General features: G+C 48.1%; 1 protein-coding gene across 2 annotated transcripts in view; it reads right to left on the bottom strand.

Moving 5' to 3' along the window:
* eml2 (EMAP like 2) overlaps positions 1-17,224 on the bottom strand; it is a 92,849-nt gene that overhangs the window by 6,944 nt on the left and 68,681 nt on the right. Inside the window, exons 15-21 of one of the 2 annotated variants that reach the window (XM_078431035.1) lie at positions 15,452-15,519; positions 13,884-13,972; positions 11,143-11,240; positions 8,533-8,620; positions 7,300-7,392; positions 6,352-6,482; positions 753-2,200 (exon numbers count right to left, since the gene is read on the bottom strand). In XM_078431035.1, the coding sequence (XP_078287161.1) occupies positions 2,075-2,200; positions 6,352-6,482; positions 7,300-7,392; positions 8,533-8,620; positions 11,143-11,240; positions 13,884-13,972; positions 15,452-15,519 (693 nt within the window). In that variant the 3' untranslated portion in view covers positions 753-2,074. Of the gene's footprint in view, positions 1-752; positions 2,201-6,351; positions 6,483-7,299; positions 7,393-8,532; positions 8,621-11,142; positions 11,241-13,883; positions 13,973-15,451; positions 15,520-17,224 lie in introns of those variants that run through there. The other variant, XM_078431036.1, reaches the window with a different exon arrangement.

Genomic DNA, 17,224 nt, shown 5'->3' with positions numbered 1-17,224 from the left:
TTTATGTCTACCTTCGATTTAAACCAGCATCTGCAGTTTTTTTTCCTATGTAAAAAAAAATAAGGGCCTTCTCAAACCACAATCTTTCCCCACTTAAACACAATGATCGCAATCAATCACTTTGTGGGAATCGAGTAAAAAGTCCAATTTAATTTGGAAGCTTTATTTGGTTTTTTTTAAAATCACACAAAGTGTGGTCGGTCGGCAATCCTGATGGTATTTAACTTCAGAGCAATTTATGATTGGGTCTCAAGCCAAAACAAATAAAGCTTCCAAATCAACCTCCGCATTTCCTTTGGCTCTTTGGTGGTTCTAGCACAGGAATGGTCTGGAAACATTTCGAGGGAACCACAAAAAGCTTTGACTAAAATCCCCCACAAGTTACTCCACGCCAGGAGAGTCACTGCAAACCATGGCTTTCTCAGTAGAAGGAAGAAAAACAAAAAAGATCACAGCAATTCCATTCACACCACACTGAACCACTGGTGGGGTGGAGCTAGGGTTGCCAACTGTCCCTTATTAGCGTATTTTGGGCCAAATTGGTTTGTCCGTACGGGACCGCCCTTGTCCCGTATTAGTACGGTTGCCAACTTCCTCATTCCCAAATAAGGGACAAAGGGTGACGTCACCGCCCCGCGCCTCATGTGACCTCACCCAGCCAGCGGCCACGCGCTCCCGCTCCACCAATGGCGGCCGCCATTGGTGGAGCGGGAGCGCGTGGCCGCTGGCTGGGTGAGGTCACGTGCGGCGCGGGCGTCACCTTGTCCCGTATTTGGGAGTGAGGAAGTTGGCAACCCTAGGTGGAGCAGTTGGGGAATCATGATTCAGATTTAGAAGGGAATCAAAAAGGAATGATAAAGTAGTATATATACCCTGTCTCCTCCAAAAATATCCAATTGGGAGCACTTCATACGGTCGGTGCAAGATTCTGTTTTAAACTTCCCAGTTCAAAGTGGAATGGATCGTCCAACGTCAATCAGAAGAAACTAGGTTTGGAAGTGCTGGAGTAACTCCGTGGGTCAGGCAGCATCTCTGGACGACTAGAGGTCATAGCCTCAGAATTAAAGGACCTTCTTTTAGGAAGGAGATGAGGAGAAATTTCTTCAGTCAGAGGGTGGTGAATCTGTGATTTTTTTTGCCGCAGAAGGCTGTGGAGGCCAAGTCAGTGGATATTCTTAAGGCAGAGTTGGATAGAATCTTGATTAGTACGGGTGTCGGAGGTTATGGGGAGAAGGCAGGAGAATGGGGTTAGGAGGGAGAGATAGACTAGCCATGATTGAATGGCGGAGTAGACTTGATGGGCCGAATGGCCTAATTCTATTCCTATCACTGATGACCTTATGAGGACATGGATAGACAACGTTTAAGGTTGGGATCCTTCTTCAGACTAAAACATCTTCTGTCCATTTCCATGAGGAGGGAAATGGACAGATGCCATTTCAGTCTGAAGGGTCCCGACTCGAAAGGTAATCCATCCACGACCTCCAGAGATGTTGAGTTGTTCCACCACTTTGTGGCTTTCTTGTAAACCAACATCTGCAGTTCCTTCCACCTATATCAGGAAGGTGTTGGACAACGATGGGCTAGATTCCTTCCTCATCTTCCCTATTCCCCTTACAACTCCACAATCTCCCAACTTTTTCCCCACTTCTCAAATTGGAAAAACTCCTCTTGGAATTTCAAAGTGAGCTTGCTACATAACCAGGGAGCCATTTGCCACACCAACTATAATATCCCAGACCTGCCACACATGCATGATTCCAGCAAGAGAGAACTGCAACAGAGACAAACTGCACAGCGCGAGGGGGGAAAGAGAGCGAGGATGGATTTTATGGAGCATTGGGATTGTCCTCAAGTTTAGCGAGTGACTCTTTCCAAAGGACAGATTTTTCCGGATGAGTTCAGTGCAGATATCGACAGTAAACACGAGGCATCGCACGCCCCACATTCTCCAGTGAAAAGAAATAGCAACATGGCAGCTTTGAGGGGGCTTCCAAGAATGGACCCGCTGAAAGTTTTGTAGCACCTCCCAACTCGCACGGTTGGAATGCACCTCTGGATAAAGTGCTGTATCTTAGACAACGCTCCACTGGATGATGCTAGTGTCCTTCCCACCGATGGAGATTAGACTGCTGCTGTCGTGGAGAAAGGCAACGTTGGTCACGTGGCTGCTGTGGCCATTGTACTTGTGACTTGGTGCCTGTAAGAAAACACACACACGGTTGCTGCACTCTCGCAGTGATCGAGCTAAATAGAGTTTAGAGACCTATCCTTTACAGATACAACGCGGGAAGAGCTTCGACCCACCGAGCCCGAGCCAACCAACAATCATCCCTTACACTCCACGGACTAACCTTGATCGGACTTTGCTGGCTTTACCTTGCACTAAACGGTATTCCCTTAAGAAGGGTCTCGACCCGAAACGTCACCCACTCCTCCTCTCCCGAGATGCTGCCTGACCTGCTGAGTTACTCCAGCATTTTGTGAATAAATACCTTCGATTTATACCAGCATCTGCAATTATCTTCTTATTCCCTTATCATGTATGTGTAGGAAGGAACTGCAGATGCTGGTTTAAACCGAAGATAAACACAAAATGCTGGATTAACTCAGTGGGACAGGCAGCATCTCTGGAGAGAAAGAACGTCACCCATTCCTTCTCTCCAGAGATGCTGCCTGACCTGCTGAGTTACTCCAGCATTTTGTGTCGATCTTCCCTTATCATGTATCTATTACACTGTAAATGGCTCCATTGTAATCGTGTATTGTCTTTCCGCTGACTGGTTAGTATGCAACAACTGCTTTTCACTGTACCTCGCTCGGTACACGTGACAATAAACTAAACTGGAACTGACACTGGCACTATCCTACACACGAGGGACAATTTACAATTTTTACCGAAGCCAAATTAACCTACAAATCTGCACGTCTTTGAGTGTGGGAGGAAACCGGAGCACCCGGGAGAAAACCCTCGCAGGTCACGGGGAGAACGTGCAAGCTCCACATAGGCAGCACCTGTGGTCAGGATGGAACCCGGGTCTCTGGCGCTGTGAGGCAGCAGCTCTACCCGCTGCGCCATCGTGCCGCCCCATCGGCGTTTATTATTAATTGTTGCCTCATGCCACAGAGAAGACAAGGAGTTCAACTGCAATATATATGCAGGTGGTGGACAGGAGCATTAACAATAAAGACAACAAGGTTAGGACAAGTTACAAAATGGTTGGTTAAAAAAGAGGACTCCAGAGTGGCGCAGCGAGTGGAGCTGCTGCCTCACAGCACACGAGCGTGGGTTTCATCACAGTGGATCGGTTTCAGCTGTGGGAATGCAGACTGCAAGGCAAAGCTAAATAGAGGCTAGACTTAAAGTTTTTGTGCACAATTTAAAGTTTTGTATAAAATTTAAAGAGTAAATCTGTAAACTATACAAGACACAGAGCAAAAAAAATCCATTACTCACACTGACGATAGACACAAAAAGCTGGAGTAACTCAGCGGGACAGGCAGCATCTCTGGAGAGAAGGAATGGGTGACGTTTCGGGTCGAGACCCTCCTTCAGACTTAAATAGAGGCTACTTCTCTCTGGCAGCCTCGACCCAAAACGTCACCTACTGTATTCCTTCTCTCCAGAGATGCTGCCTGTCCCGCTGAGTTACTCCACCATTTTGTGTCTATCTTCAGTAAAAATACCCACAGTGATTTTATGCACAAAAACGAATTGCTGGAGGAATTCAGCAGGTCAGGCAGCATCTGGTCGGCACAGTGGTGCAGCGGGTAGAGCTGCTGCCTCACCGCGCCAGACCCGGGTTCGATCCCAACCTCGGGTGCTGTCTGTGTGGAGTTTGCACGCTCTCCCAGTTGGTGGGTTTCTTCCGGGTGCTCCGGTTTCCTCCCACATCCCAAAGACGTGCGGGTTTGTAGGTTAACCGGCCCTCTGTAAATTACCTCTAGTGTGCAAGGAGATGGATGAGAAAGAGGGATAACAAAGAACTGGTGACTCGGTGGGCTGAAGGGCCTGCTTCCATGCTAAATGTTTCAGGCAATTCAAGTGATCAGATTAAGGAAAGATCTTAAAGGAAAGGGAGAGGCAGAAGATGTTTGAGAAGAGGGTTCCTTGGTCAAGTTGGCTGAATGCCCAGCAGTCAATCTTGGTTGGTGAGTAATTCACAACGGTAGCAGTCGAATTTCCTGATCTATTTATAATTTTTGACCACGGAAATGATTGTTACACGCGTATAAAAAGAAAATCCCCAGTCTTTGGTGAATGTTTCACCTCATTGTGTACGCGATATACTGTATATGTTGCATGAAATACTGCGATCTGCTCAAAACCACAGCTTGCTGGCGGGACTGGATACACGTCACTGAGTTATAATGGAAACACCTGCAAGCACACATCCACGCTGGTCAGATTCACGAGTGACTGCACCATGATCACATTGAATGGCGGTGCTGGCTCGAAGGGCCGAATGACCTACTCCTGCACCTACTGTCTATTGCATCACTCAAGAACAGGCACAAGATGCACGTTCTTTTTATTTATTTTTATTTTTAAGAGATACAGCGCGGAAACAGGCCCTTCGGCCCACCGAGTCCGCGCCGCCCAACGATCCCCGCACACTAACACTATCCTACACACACTAGGGACAGTTTTTTTTAACATTTACCCAGTCAATTAACCTACATACCTGCACGTCTTTGGAGTGTGGGAGGAAAGCGAAGATCTCGGAGAAAACCCACGCAGGTCACGGGGAGAACGTACAAACTCCGTACAGACAACGCCCGTAGTCAGGATCGAACCCGAGTCTCCGGCGCTGCATTCACTGTAAGGCAGCAACTCTACCGCTGCGCCACCGTGTCCTGCATGGGTTTTCTCCCAGTGCTCCGGTTTCCTCCCACACTCAGTTGGTCGACCTACTACCTCACGGCGCCAGAGTCCCGAGATACCTTGGGTGCTGTCTGTGTGGAGTTTACATGTTCTCCTTGCGACCCCGTGGGTTTCCTCCAGGGTGCTCCGGTTCCCTCCCACATCCCCAAGGTTGATTGAAAAAGATACTACATGGAAACAGGCCATTCGGCCCACTGAGATCTCGCCAACCATTGATCACCGGCACAGGTGTGCAGTGGTAAAACCGCTGCCTCACAACACCAGAGATCCAGGTTCAATTCAGCCTACATGTGCTGTCTGTGCGGAGTTTGCACGCTCTCTCTGTGACTGCTTGTGTTTCCTCACAGTGCTCCAGTTTCCTCTCACATCCCAAAGACCTGCGGGATTGTAGGTTAATTGTCCTCTGTAAACTGTCCCGAGTGTGTAGGGAGTGGATGAGAAAGTGGGATAACACAGAAATAGTGTGAACAGGTGATCGATGGTCAGCTTGGACCCAGTGGACCAAAGGGCCTGTTTCCATAACAAAAAAGTGCTGGAGTAACTCAGCGGGTCAGGCAGCATCTCTGATGAACGTGGATAGGTGACGTTTCACAGAATGCTGGAGTAACTCAGCGGGTCAGGCTGCATCTGTGGAGAACATGGATAGGTGACGTTTCACAGAGTGCTGGAGTAACTCAGCGAGTCAGGCAGCATCTGTGGAGAACATGGATAGGTGACGTTTCACAGAGTGCTGGAGTAACTCAGCGGGTCAGGCAGCATCTCTGGAGAACATGGATAGGTGACCTTTCCGATACGGTCACCTCTTCAGATTGATTGTGGGGGGGGGGGGGAGGGGGGGATGCTGGAAAAGAGACGGGCAGGACAAAGTCTGCCAGCGAATAGTTTTTTTTTCCCCAAGCTGTTTCTAAACTCTGAACAGGAAATCTACCTGCCTGTACACTGTCACTCGATTAATGTTGCCCACAGCTCTGTTAATTATAACATGAAGCCTCAGCCTTGTTTAGCCACTTTAGACTTTTGAGATACAGCACAGAAACAGGCCCTTCAGCCCACCGAGTCTGCACAGACCAGCAATCACCCCGTACGTTAGCCGTATCCTACATACCGGGTACAATTTTTACAACTTACTGAAGCCAACAAACCTGTACGTCTTTGTAGTGTGGGAAGAAAGCAGAGCAAATACATGTGGTCACGGGGAGAACGGACAAACTCCGTACAGACAGCACCCGTAGTCAGGATGACAATAGACAATAGGTGCAGGAGGAGGCCATTTGGCCCTTCGAGCCAGCACCACCATTCAATGTGATCATGGCTGATCATTCAATGTGATCATGGCTGATTGATCATGGATGGAACCCGGGTCTCTAGCGCTGTGAGGCAACAGCTCTACCCGCTGCGCCACCGTGCCGCCCTTGCAAAGTAGACGTCAGGCAAAGAATAAGAACCTCAAATCACGTGGTGCTTACCCGAGGCTGCGAGCAGGGGTATGAAAACAGGTTTACTTTTCCAAAATCATCAGCCGTGGCAAGATGGCGGCCGTCAGTGGAGCGACAGATGCCGTTTATATCCGTCCCGTCAGCTCCCTCTGGCCAAATGCCTGGGCCCAGGAAAATAAATGAAGCAACGGTCAGCAAAAAGGTGATGCAGATGATAAAGGCAGGTTATCAGTGGACAGCCACACATTCACAGTGGGTTTGTTCAGATACAAGGGCACAGCAACACCACACTCGGTCCCCACACACCTGGTCTTACACCAGGCAAGTTGACAAGGTGGGCTTGAAGCAATGAATGGCACAAACACAGAGGGTGGGACACTGACACACACACACACGCGCGCACACACACACACACACACACACGGACACAGACACATGTGGAGACACACGCACACAGACATGCGCACACACAGACACATGTGGAGACATGCGCACACACAGACACGCGCATACACACAGGCACGGACAGACACATGTGGAGACAGACACGCACGTGCACACACACATGCACGTGCACAGACACACACACAGATGCGCACACACACACAGATGCGCACACACACATGCACGCGCACACAGACACGCATGCGTACACAAACACAGACACGCACACACACACACAGACATATGTGGAGACACGTGTACGTACACACACAGACAGGCGTACACACGGACACATGTGGAGACACACGTACGCACACACAAAGACACGCGCGCACGCACACACAGACACACATGATTTTTAAACCTTGGTTAGAGTATTTTCTGAATATCCAGTAACCATTTTACCGAGCAACCAACAGGAGAATACAAGCTGCTCATTGCACCGGGCATACAAATCACGCGGCAGGCATCTCTAGATTCACAGCGTCCGTCCCACCGACATGGCGGCACTGAACACCTGTACGCAGTACTCACCGAACACCTGGAAGGAGAGGCCGCAGGTGGAGGTGGCCCACTCCACATCCCGCACCACATCCGCACTCGGCACCTGCTTGCAGTTGGGGGTCCCTGTTGAAGGAAGTGGGCTGTTCAATTCCAAGCAGGGACGTATGTATCAGCGAGTGGATATCACCTGTACCACCACAGGCCCAGATAGGACACAGAGTGCTGGAGTAACTCAGCGGGTCAGGCAGCATCTCTGGAGAACATGGATAGGTGACATTTCACAGAGTGCTGGAGTAACTCAGCGGGTCAGGCAGCATCTCTGGAGAACATGGGCGGGTGACGTTTCTGGTTGACCTTCTTCACACACACACCTGACCTGAAACGTCGCCTATCCATGCTCCCCAAAAATGCTGCCTGACCTGCTCAGTTACTCCAGCACTTTGTGTCTTCTTTTGTAAACCAGCATCTGCAGTTCCTTGTGTGTCCAGAAAGGAACCCTGCCCTGTAGGACAGGACAACACATGGATGACAAGAGACCATAGATGCTGGAATCTGGAGCAAACCAATCATTCGACACCCATCCTTGATCTGCCTGCGGCTCCCAGCTCCTGTGCTATCTAGGCAAGTCGTAACGTACACAAGTACAATCAAGCCTTACACAAGTACAACAGGTAGCGCAAAGAGAAAAATGCAAGTGCAGAATAGGGTGTTACAGTGTTATAGGAAGTGCAGAAAAAAATTGCAAGGGCCACAATGAGGTAGGTTGGAAGATCAGGAGGTAAATGTATTCCTTTGGTCCAAGTACCTTAGCAAAAAATTTGGTGCCAGTTTCAATTGTGTTGGCATCACCGATCAACACTTTCTGCGCAAACATCCAGTCTTAGAATCAGACAGCACGGAAACAGGCCCTTTAGCCAACTTGCCCATGGCACGTAGGATGTTAAAATAATACGATCAAGCCATCTGCCTTATCCAGACTACCTTTAACAAACTCACAATAGACCATGTGTGTAAGGAAAGAACTGCTAAATGCTGGTTTAAATTGTAATGCTGGAGTAACTCAGCGGGTCAAGCAGCATCTCTGGAGAGGAGATGTTTCAGGTCGACCAAACGTCACCCATTCCTTCTCTCGAGATGCTGCCTGCCCTGCTGAGTCACTCCAGCATTTTGTGCGTCTACCTTCACAGTAGACCATGATGGGCGAGCGGGGCGGGGCGGGGCGAGCGGGGCGGGGCGGGGCGGGGTGTCAAACAATGTACTCACAGTACAGAACTTCATAGTCTCCGGAATTGGTAATTATATAGCGACTGTCCGTGGACCAATCCAGGTGAGTTACAAAACTCGAGTGCCCCTGAGATGGGAAACAAAAGGCATTCATATTTTTAAACTTTCATTCGTCCATTCTAACTTTTTAACACCTCACCAAATCTTCTCCCTAGAAGTAGAAACGAGGAACGGCAGCTGCTAGTTTACACAAGACTTCCCACCATTGCCTCCATCCCCACTGCCTTGGTAAAGCAGCAAACATAATGAAAGACTTGTCCCTGTCCCACCCTGGTCATTCCTTCTTCTCCCCACCCCACCCCACCCTGCCAGAAGATACAGAAGCTTGAAAGCACAAACCACCAGACCCAGGAACAGCTTTATCCCCCGTGTAATTTGGTTCAGAATTACACAGTTTCTGTCCTTCCAGAAGCTCAGGTACTGACCAATTCCCCTCTACCCACACTGAACTGTCTCTGGAACTGATGCGCGACAATGCTGAGAACCATATTCTACCCTCTGGACCTTCCCCTTCACTCTACCTATTGTACTTGAGTTTGAACCGAATGTATTTATGTATAGTATATCTAATCTGTTTGGATAGCTTGCAAAGCTAAGCTTTTCTCTGTGATTCAGTACATGCGACAATATATAATAATAAACCTAAATCTGATCAATATGATGGCAGGCAAGGAGAGAAGAGAGATTTGTCAATTTCCCCGGTTTGGGACAAATAAAGGAATATATTATTATTATTAAAGAGGGATGCCAGAGGTAGGAATACAGGGGAAAGTGAAAGGGGGGGGTGGGAGAACATAGAAGGCTATGATGGTCGGAGGAATGGGAGTGCAACCAATTTTCCCACAGTTGGGTTGTAAGCTACCCAAGTGGGATATGGAGGTGCTGTTCCTCAAGTGTGTATATGGTCTCACTATGGCAATGGAGGAGGCCCAGGGCAGAAAGGACGGCGTGGAAATGGGGAGGTGCGTTAAAATGGTTAGCAATGAATTGTGACTAATCTGGTGGCATCCTTCCACATGCCAACCACAACCCAGAGCTGAAGCTGAGATGACCAGTCGGGTTTGTTGAGACGAGTGAGATCATTTTTCTCCTGTTCCGTTTCCACGTTTTATAAAGTTTTTGTACACAATTTAAGTTTTTGGACACGATTTAAAGCGCACATCTATGAACTATACAAGACACAGAGCAAAAAAAAAATCCATTACTCACACTGAAGATAGACACAAAATGCTGGAGTAACTCAGTGGGACAGGCAGTATTTCTGGAGAGAAGGAATGGGTGACATTTTGGGTTGAGACCAGTCTTCAGTCTGAAGAAGGGTCTTGACCCAAAACGAGATGCTGCCTGTCCCGCCTTTTTGTGTCTATCTTCGATTTAAACCAGCGTCTGCAGTTCCTTCCTACACAATTACTCACACTTTCTGGCTCGGCACCAAGTTAAAGTATATTTTTGTAGGCGAAAAACTGCAGATGCTGGTTTAAATTGAAGGTAGACACAAAATGCTGGAGGAACTCAGCGGGTCGGGCAGCATCTCGGGAGAGAAGGAATGGGTGACGTTTCGGGTCGAGACCCTTCTTCAGACTGAAGGTCTGAAGAAAGGTCTCAACTCGAAACGTCACCCATTCCTTCTCTCCAGAGATGCTGCCCGTCCCCCGCTGAGTTAGTCCAGCATTTTGTCTCAACCTTAAAGTATATTTTTGTTGCATTTGCCAAACTGTAACTGCCTATAGACTTTGCTTTCTCAAATAGGTCAGGGGATAATTTAAGGCAACATTTTGTGAATGAAAACGTTCTCTGATGGTTTTCACTTCCTCACCACTTGCCACCTCATGCCAACGATTGCTGCTCAATTGCGGAAATAAAAACCACGCTAAACTACTGTAGGTTTTAAAATAAAATACATGTTTGATTGGCCAGTTGTGCCTTTTAGTTTTAGTTTAGAGATACAGCATGGAAACAGGACCTTCTGCCCACCAAGTCCGCACCGACCAGCGATCTCCGCACACTAACACTAGGGACAATTTCTACATTTATACCAAGCCAATTAACCTACAAACCTGAGGTAGACACAAAATGCTGGAGTAACTCAACGGGTCAGGCACCATCTCGGAAGAGAAGGAATGGGTGACGTTGCGGGTCGAGACCCTTTTTCAGACCCACAATGTCGGTGCTGAACATAATGCCAAGATAAACTAGTGTAGAATACAAAGAGCTGCAGATGCTGGATTACACCAAAGATAGACACAGAGTGCTGGAGTAACTCAGCGGCTCAGGCAGCATCTCTGGAGAAACAGAATAGGTGACGTTTTAGGGTTAAACCCCTACTCCAGACTGAGAGTCGGGGGGAGGGAAGCCAGAGATGTGAGAAGATTCAGAACAATCAGAGCCAAGGAAAGGACCAAGGACAGGTGAAGCCCACAATGATCCATTGTTGGCGGTGGAAGATGTGATGAAGGGACATATGGAGGCAAACAGTGGAACTGGCAGGACAAGTAGGATGGGAATGAAGGAATGAAATGAGAGAAATCAGCGCTCATACTGTACTTGAAATTAGAGAACAACTTTGGCAATTGGTCAGGTTTCACTTACTGAGCATCGACCCACACGACTGTACTTCCTGCCGTTCTCTGCCACACCATAAATGTAAATGTAGTTGTCATGAGATCCAATGGCCAGGAAATTACCATCTACCAGGAAGAAGGGAAAATCAATTAGGATCTTTGTGGAGCGATAAACGATGAATAACTGTTTTATTCTTAATGTTTTAATGTTTTATGTTTAATTCTTAATTGTTTACTGTATGTTCGTGTTGTTACTTGCGGGCGGAGCACCAAGGCACATTCCTTGTATGTGTACATACTTGGCTAAGTTTAAATTTAGAGTTTCAGTGCGGAAACAGGCCCTTCGGCCCACCGAGTCCGCGCCGCCCAGCAATCCCCGCACATTAACACTATCCTACACACTCTAGGGACAGTTTTACATTTACCCAGTCAATTAACCTACGTCTTTGGAGTGTGGGAGGAAACCGAAGATCTCGGAGAAAACCCACGCAGGTCACGGGGAGAACGTACAAACTCCGTACAGACGGCGCCCGTAGTCAGGATCGAACCTGAGTCTCCGGCGCTGCATTCGCTGTAAGGCAGCAACTCTACTGCTGCGCCACCGTGCCACCGCGGTTGAGAACATAATGGCATTTCAGAGACTGGACTTTACAATTCATTTCAAACGGGTTACAATTGCACAGTTATATCCTCATTAATATCCTCAGTAAAAGATTCGCAAAACTTCCAATTATAGATATTCTGCCTTAACATCAATGTAATACCAAGGCAGAAATGCTCAATTAATTAATTAGGATTAGAGTCATGGAGTCATGAACATAATCCAGCCCAACTAGTCGTTGCCAAGCAAAATGCCCCAGACACAATAATCCCCACCGCCTTGTTTGCCCCACACTTTACTAAACCTTTAGTAATCATGTACCTGTCCAAGTGACTTCTAAATGCCATTTACCCAGAGAGTTGTGAATCTGTAGAATTCTCTGCCACAGAAGACAGTGGAGGCCAATTCACTGGATGTATTCAAGAGAATTAGATTTAGGTCTTAAGGCTAATGAAATCAAGGGCTATGGGGAGAAACCAGGAACGGGGCATTGATTCTGGATGATTACCCATGGTCATATTGAATGGCGGTGCTAGCTCAAAGGGCCGAATGGTCTACTCCTGCACTGATTTTCTATGTTTCTGTTGTAGTACCTGTTAAAGATGTACAGGTTTGTAGGTTAATTGGCTTCAGTAAAAATTGTAAATGATTCCTAGTGCGTAAGATAGTGTTAATGTGTGCGGGGATTGCTGGACTCGGTCGGCCGAAGGGTCTGTTTCCACGCTAAAATAAAACATGTATTTTTGAAATGAGAAAGTTGGCCCAAGTCAAAGAGCCCCTCCTGCCTAAATGGACTCAAGGTTTTATTCTTCAAATAGGGATCTTCAAAGAAAACCCGTCTGGGGACAGCAATGATTCCAAAATTAAAAACCTGGACTCGGAGGGAGAGCCTTGGTAAGTACCTAACTGAACGGGTACTTACCCACAGGATCACCTCTTGCTTAAAAAAAGCTCTCTAAGAAAGGTCATTGTTATGGATGGTGAAACGACTTTCCCCGTCAGAATTCCCCCCCCCCCCGCCAGATTTCCCTCCCCCCGCCCACACACGTGTCTCCACCAGATGCTCTCACGGTGACGACAATGAGAATTAAACCATGCTCCATCTCATGTTGGGACCTGAACTCACCAGATTTCCTGCTTTATGGAGGTTAACATTGAACAGTATCTGGAATGAGCTGACAGAAGTGATTACAATTATGACGTCGTTAGGGTTGCCAACCGTCCCGTATTAGCCTGGACATTCCGTACTTTGGGCTAAATTAGTTTGTCCCGTACGGGACCGCCCTTGTCCCATATTAGTAGGGTTGGCCGACTTCCTCACTCCCAAATAAGGGTGACGTCACCGCCCCGCGCCCCACGTGACCTCACCCAGCCAGCGGGAGCACGTGGCCGCAGGCTGGGTGAGGTCACGTGGGGCGCGGGGCAGTGACGTCACCTTGTCCCTTATTTGGGAGTGAGGAAGTTGGCAACCCTAGACATCGTGGAGACATTGAGACCCATAGCCCTCAATCCCTGATCTTTCTTCCTCTTTAAATACCTCCAGTGATCGAGCAGCCAAAACTTTCTGGAGGGAAAAAAATCCACAAGATTCACTCACTCTCTGTGAAAGGAAACGTGTCTGCACCTCAGTTTCCCCAATCTTGCAACTACGTCCCTTCATGCAAGGTTCTCCCACGCATGGAGCCACATTGATATCTACCCAATGCAGACACAAAATGCTGGAGTAACTCAGCGGGACAGGCAGCATCTCGGGAGAGAAGGAATTGGTGACGTTTCAGGTCGAGACCCTTCTTCAGACTGATGTCAGGGGAGGGGGCGGGACAAAGACAAAACGTAGACAATAGACAATAGATGCAGGAGGAGGCCATTCGGCCCTTCGAGCCTGCACCGCCATTCAATGTGATCATGGCTAATCATTCTCAATCAGTACCCCGTTCCTGCCTTCTCCCCATAAATCCTGACCCAAAACGTCACCCAGTCTGAAGTAGTGTCCTGACCCGAAACATTACCTATCCATGTTCTCCAGAGATGCTGCCTGACCTGCTGAGTTACTCCAGCACTCTGTGAAACGTCACCTATCCATGTTCTCCAGAGATGCTGCCTGACCCGCTGAGTTACTCCAGCACTCTGTGCCCCAGTACACCGCTTGCCTGCTGGTTGTCACGCACCTGGTGAATAGCACATCACTGAGAGTTTCTCGTTTCCGTCGGTGTGCACGGTGATAAGATCCTTCGTCTCGACATCGAAAACCATCCACCTGAGACAGAAACGGCATGTCAGTTTGTCATCAGAGGGAACATGGTGACAATGCATCAGTGAAGGATAGATGCGGGTGTCAGGGGTTGTGGGGAGATGGCAGGAGAATGGGTTTAGGAGGGAGTGATAGATCAGCCGTGATTGAATGGCGGAGTAGACTTGATGGGCCGAATGGCCTAATTCTACTCCTATCACTTATGACCTTGTAACGTGGCATTGTTGATGGAGCAATCTTTAAAGCAGATGTGTGGGGCACGTTTTCTTTCCCCACTCAGACTGGTGGGTGCGTGGCAAGTGCTACCGAGGGGGGCGTTAGAGGCAAATACGATCGGGGTATTTAAAATGTGCCGATCTAAAAGCCTCGTAAACGCCACTATCATATTTAGATTTTAGATTTAGAGATACAGCGCGGAAACAGGCCCTTCGGCCCACCGAGTCCGCGCCGCCCAGCGATCCCCGCACAGTAACACTATCCTACACACACTAGGGACAATTTTTACATTTACCCAGTCAATTAACCTACATACCTGTACGTCTTTGGAGAGTGGGAGGAAACCGAAGATCTCGGAGAAAACCCACGCAGGTCACGGGGGAACGTACAAACTCCGTACAGACGGCGCCTGGAGTCAGGATCGAACCCGAGTCTCCGGAGCTGCATTCGCTGTAAGGCAGCAACTCTACCGCTGCACCACCGCGCCGCCCTGCTTCCACCACCACCCCCAGCATGAATTCACCGTGGTTGTCTTTCTATTTACCGACGCTGCCAGAGATGGCCATTCGCGGGTCCAGGCAGCGGGTAGTCGACCGCCGACAGATGGCCTTTGTCCGAGCTCACGTCCGTGCCCGCGTGTCCCTGGAGAGGGAACACGAACACGTGGTGTCCATGGGGACGCTGGAGGCCTTGAGTGAACTCAGGTCGCCGCGGGGGGCCGAATGTATTGTTGACAAAATTGGCGGGATTTTAATCTGATAACTGTTTTGTATCGAAACGTATAAGATTATTAAGGGGTTGGACACGTTAGAGGCAGGAAACATGTTCCCAATGTTGGGGGAGTCCAGAACAAGGGGCCACAGTTTAAGAATAAGGGGTAGGCCATTTAGAACGGAGATGAGGAAAAACCTTTTCAGTCAGAGAGTTGTGAATCTGTGGAATTCTCTGCCTCAGAAGGCAGTGGAGGCCAATTCTCTGAATGCATTCAAGAGAGAGCTAGATAGAGCTCTTAAGGATAGCGGAGTCAGGGGGTATGGGGAGAAGGCAGGAATGGGGTACTGATTGAGAATGATCAGCCATGATCACATTGAATGGCGGTGCTGGCTCGAAGGGCCGAATGGCCTCCTCCTGCACCTATTGTCTATTGTAAACTGCCGATATGGGCAGCTTTTGATTTGGTCGCGTCACTACTCTGTATGTTTGTTTTTGTTTTGGAATAAAGTATTTGTAAATTTAAAGATGTGAGAGGCAGTCTCTGTTTCGCCTTACTTTGCAGTCTGCGTTCCGACCGCAACAACCGATCCACTGGGATGAAAACCGACCGACTGGCTCTGATCCTGCAGAATAGAAAACAGGAAAACAGAAGTAGTAACCTCCCTTCCCCTCCCCAAAAATAAAAATTGATAGAAACGATAGCCGAAGATAGAATCTCATGAAAAGCAACTATGTTCGAATCAATGTGCAGGAAGGAACTGCAGATGATGCTTTCATCTGTAATTTTCCCCGGAGTGGGACGAATAAAGGAATATATTATTAAACCGAAGATAGAAATCTGAAATAAAGTACCAAACTGGTACAGCAAGAAGCCCATAATCTACAGGCCGCTGGTTCGAACCCACACTCGGCTATTTCAGGCATGCACTATGGGAACTACACTCGCCCCCCCTGCAGGACCTATACATCAGGAGGTGCAGATCCAGAGCCAGCAACATTATGGGGGACCCCTACCACCCCAGCAACAGACTGTTCCAGCTGCTACGGTCAGGCAAACGCCTCCGCTGTCACGCTGTGAAAACGGAGAGGATGAGACGGAGTTTCTTCCCCCAGGCCTCAGGACTGTTAACTCTCATATCACCAGGGACTAATTTAATTTACTGTATTAATTTATTTTTTGTGTTAATTTTGTTTTCTCTATTCTGTTTTGTAGTTTAGCACAATCCGCAGGCGTTGCCACTTTCATTTCACTGCACGTCTTGTATATATGTATGTGACAAATAAACTTGACTTGACTTCAGTTGTTGCCACAACAGAGGGTATATATTCAATACTCTTCGAACTGCGACTGGTCTCCGGAGGCTTCGGCGCGGGCCGTGTGGACGTCAGAAGCCCGCAGGCCCCTGGGTGGGGGCCGACATCGGGAGCTCCGACAGCTCCGGCAGCGTCTTCGCCCGCCCCGAATCGCGGGGCTTGGGTCGGCCCGCCGCGGACCTTTCACCGTCCGGCGCGGCGCTTCAATGTCGGGAGCCCCGACTGCCCCGATGTGGCAACTCCTACAGCCTGACCGCGGGAGAAGACGGCAGGGGAAGATAAAAATACATTCTGGCCTTCCATCACAGTGAGGAGGTGACTGGAGGAGACTCACTGTGATGGATGTTTCTTTTGTTTGGTGTTGGTTTATGATTGTGTGTGTTATTGCATATTTTTATTGCTTATTTTTATTGGTCTTATTGTTGAACTGCGGGTAATCTTTCATTTCACTGCACATTTATGGGTATGTGACAAATAAACTTGACTATTGACTATTGACTATTGAACTTTGTCGGCGCCCTTTACGTATTGTTTGCAAACAAAGCATCTAACTGCTCCAAGTACACGTGACAATAAAGTATCAATCAATTAATCAATCTCTCCAATTCAATATTGTTGCTGGGCCCATATCCATGCTGCATCTCTCTCAGAATCCAACAAAGTTTAAGGCCGACACTTAGTGTTTCTACCCTCAGGCCACCACCACAATGAAAGCCCACCCCCTGTAGACAATATTTATACTGTACAATACCTACCCCTGTGCAATACTGATATGTCCATTTATAATACTATTCTGTGCATGTGGGCGTGTGTGTGTGTGTGTGCACGTGAGTATATGAACAGTTTTTATATTTCTCACCCTTTTCCTGTAATTTTAATGTTTTTTTAAAAATCTTGTACATTTGAGCTCTACTCAAGCAGCGCGGTGGAATTTTGTTGTACGCACCACTACATGACAATAAAGATATTCTATTCTGTTCTGTTCTAGCAGCTTCAGTTTTTTAAATTTGCAGG

This window comes from Rhinoraja longicauda, chromosome 41, assembly GCF_053455715.1.
Source record: "Rhinoraja longicauda isolate Sanriku21f chromosome 41, sRhiLon1.1, whole genome shotgun sequence".
NCBI lineage: Eukaryota > Metazoa > Chordata > Chondrichthyes > Rajiformes > Arhynchobatidae > Rhinoraja > Rhinoraja longicauda.
This window is presented reverse-complemented; position numbering and strand designations above follow the sequence as displayed.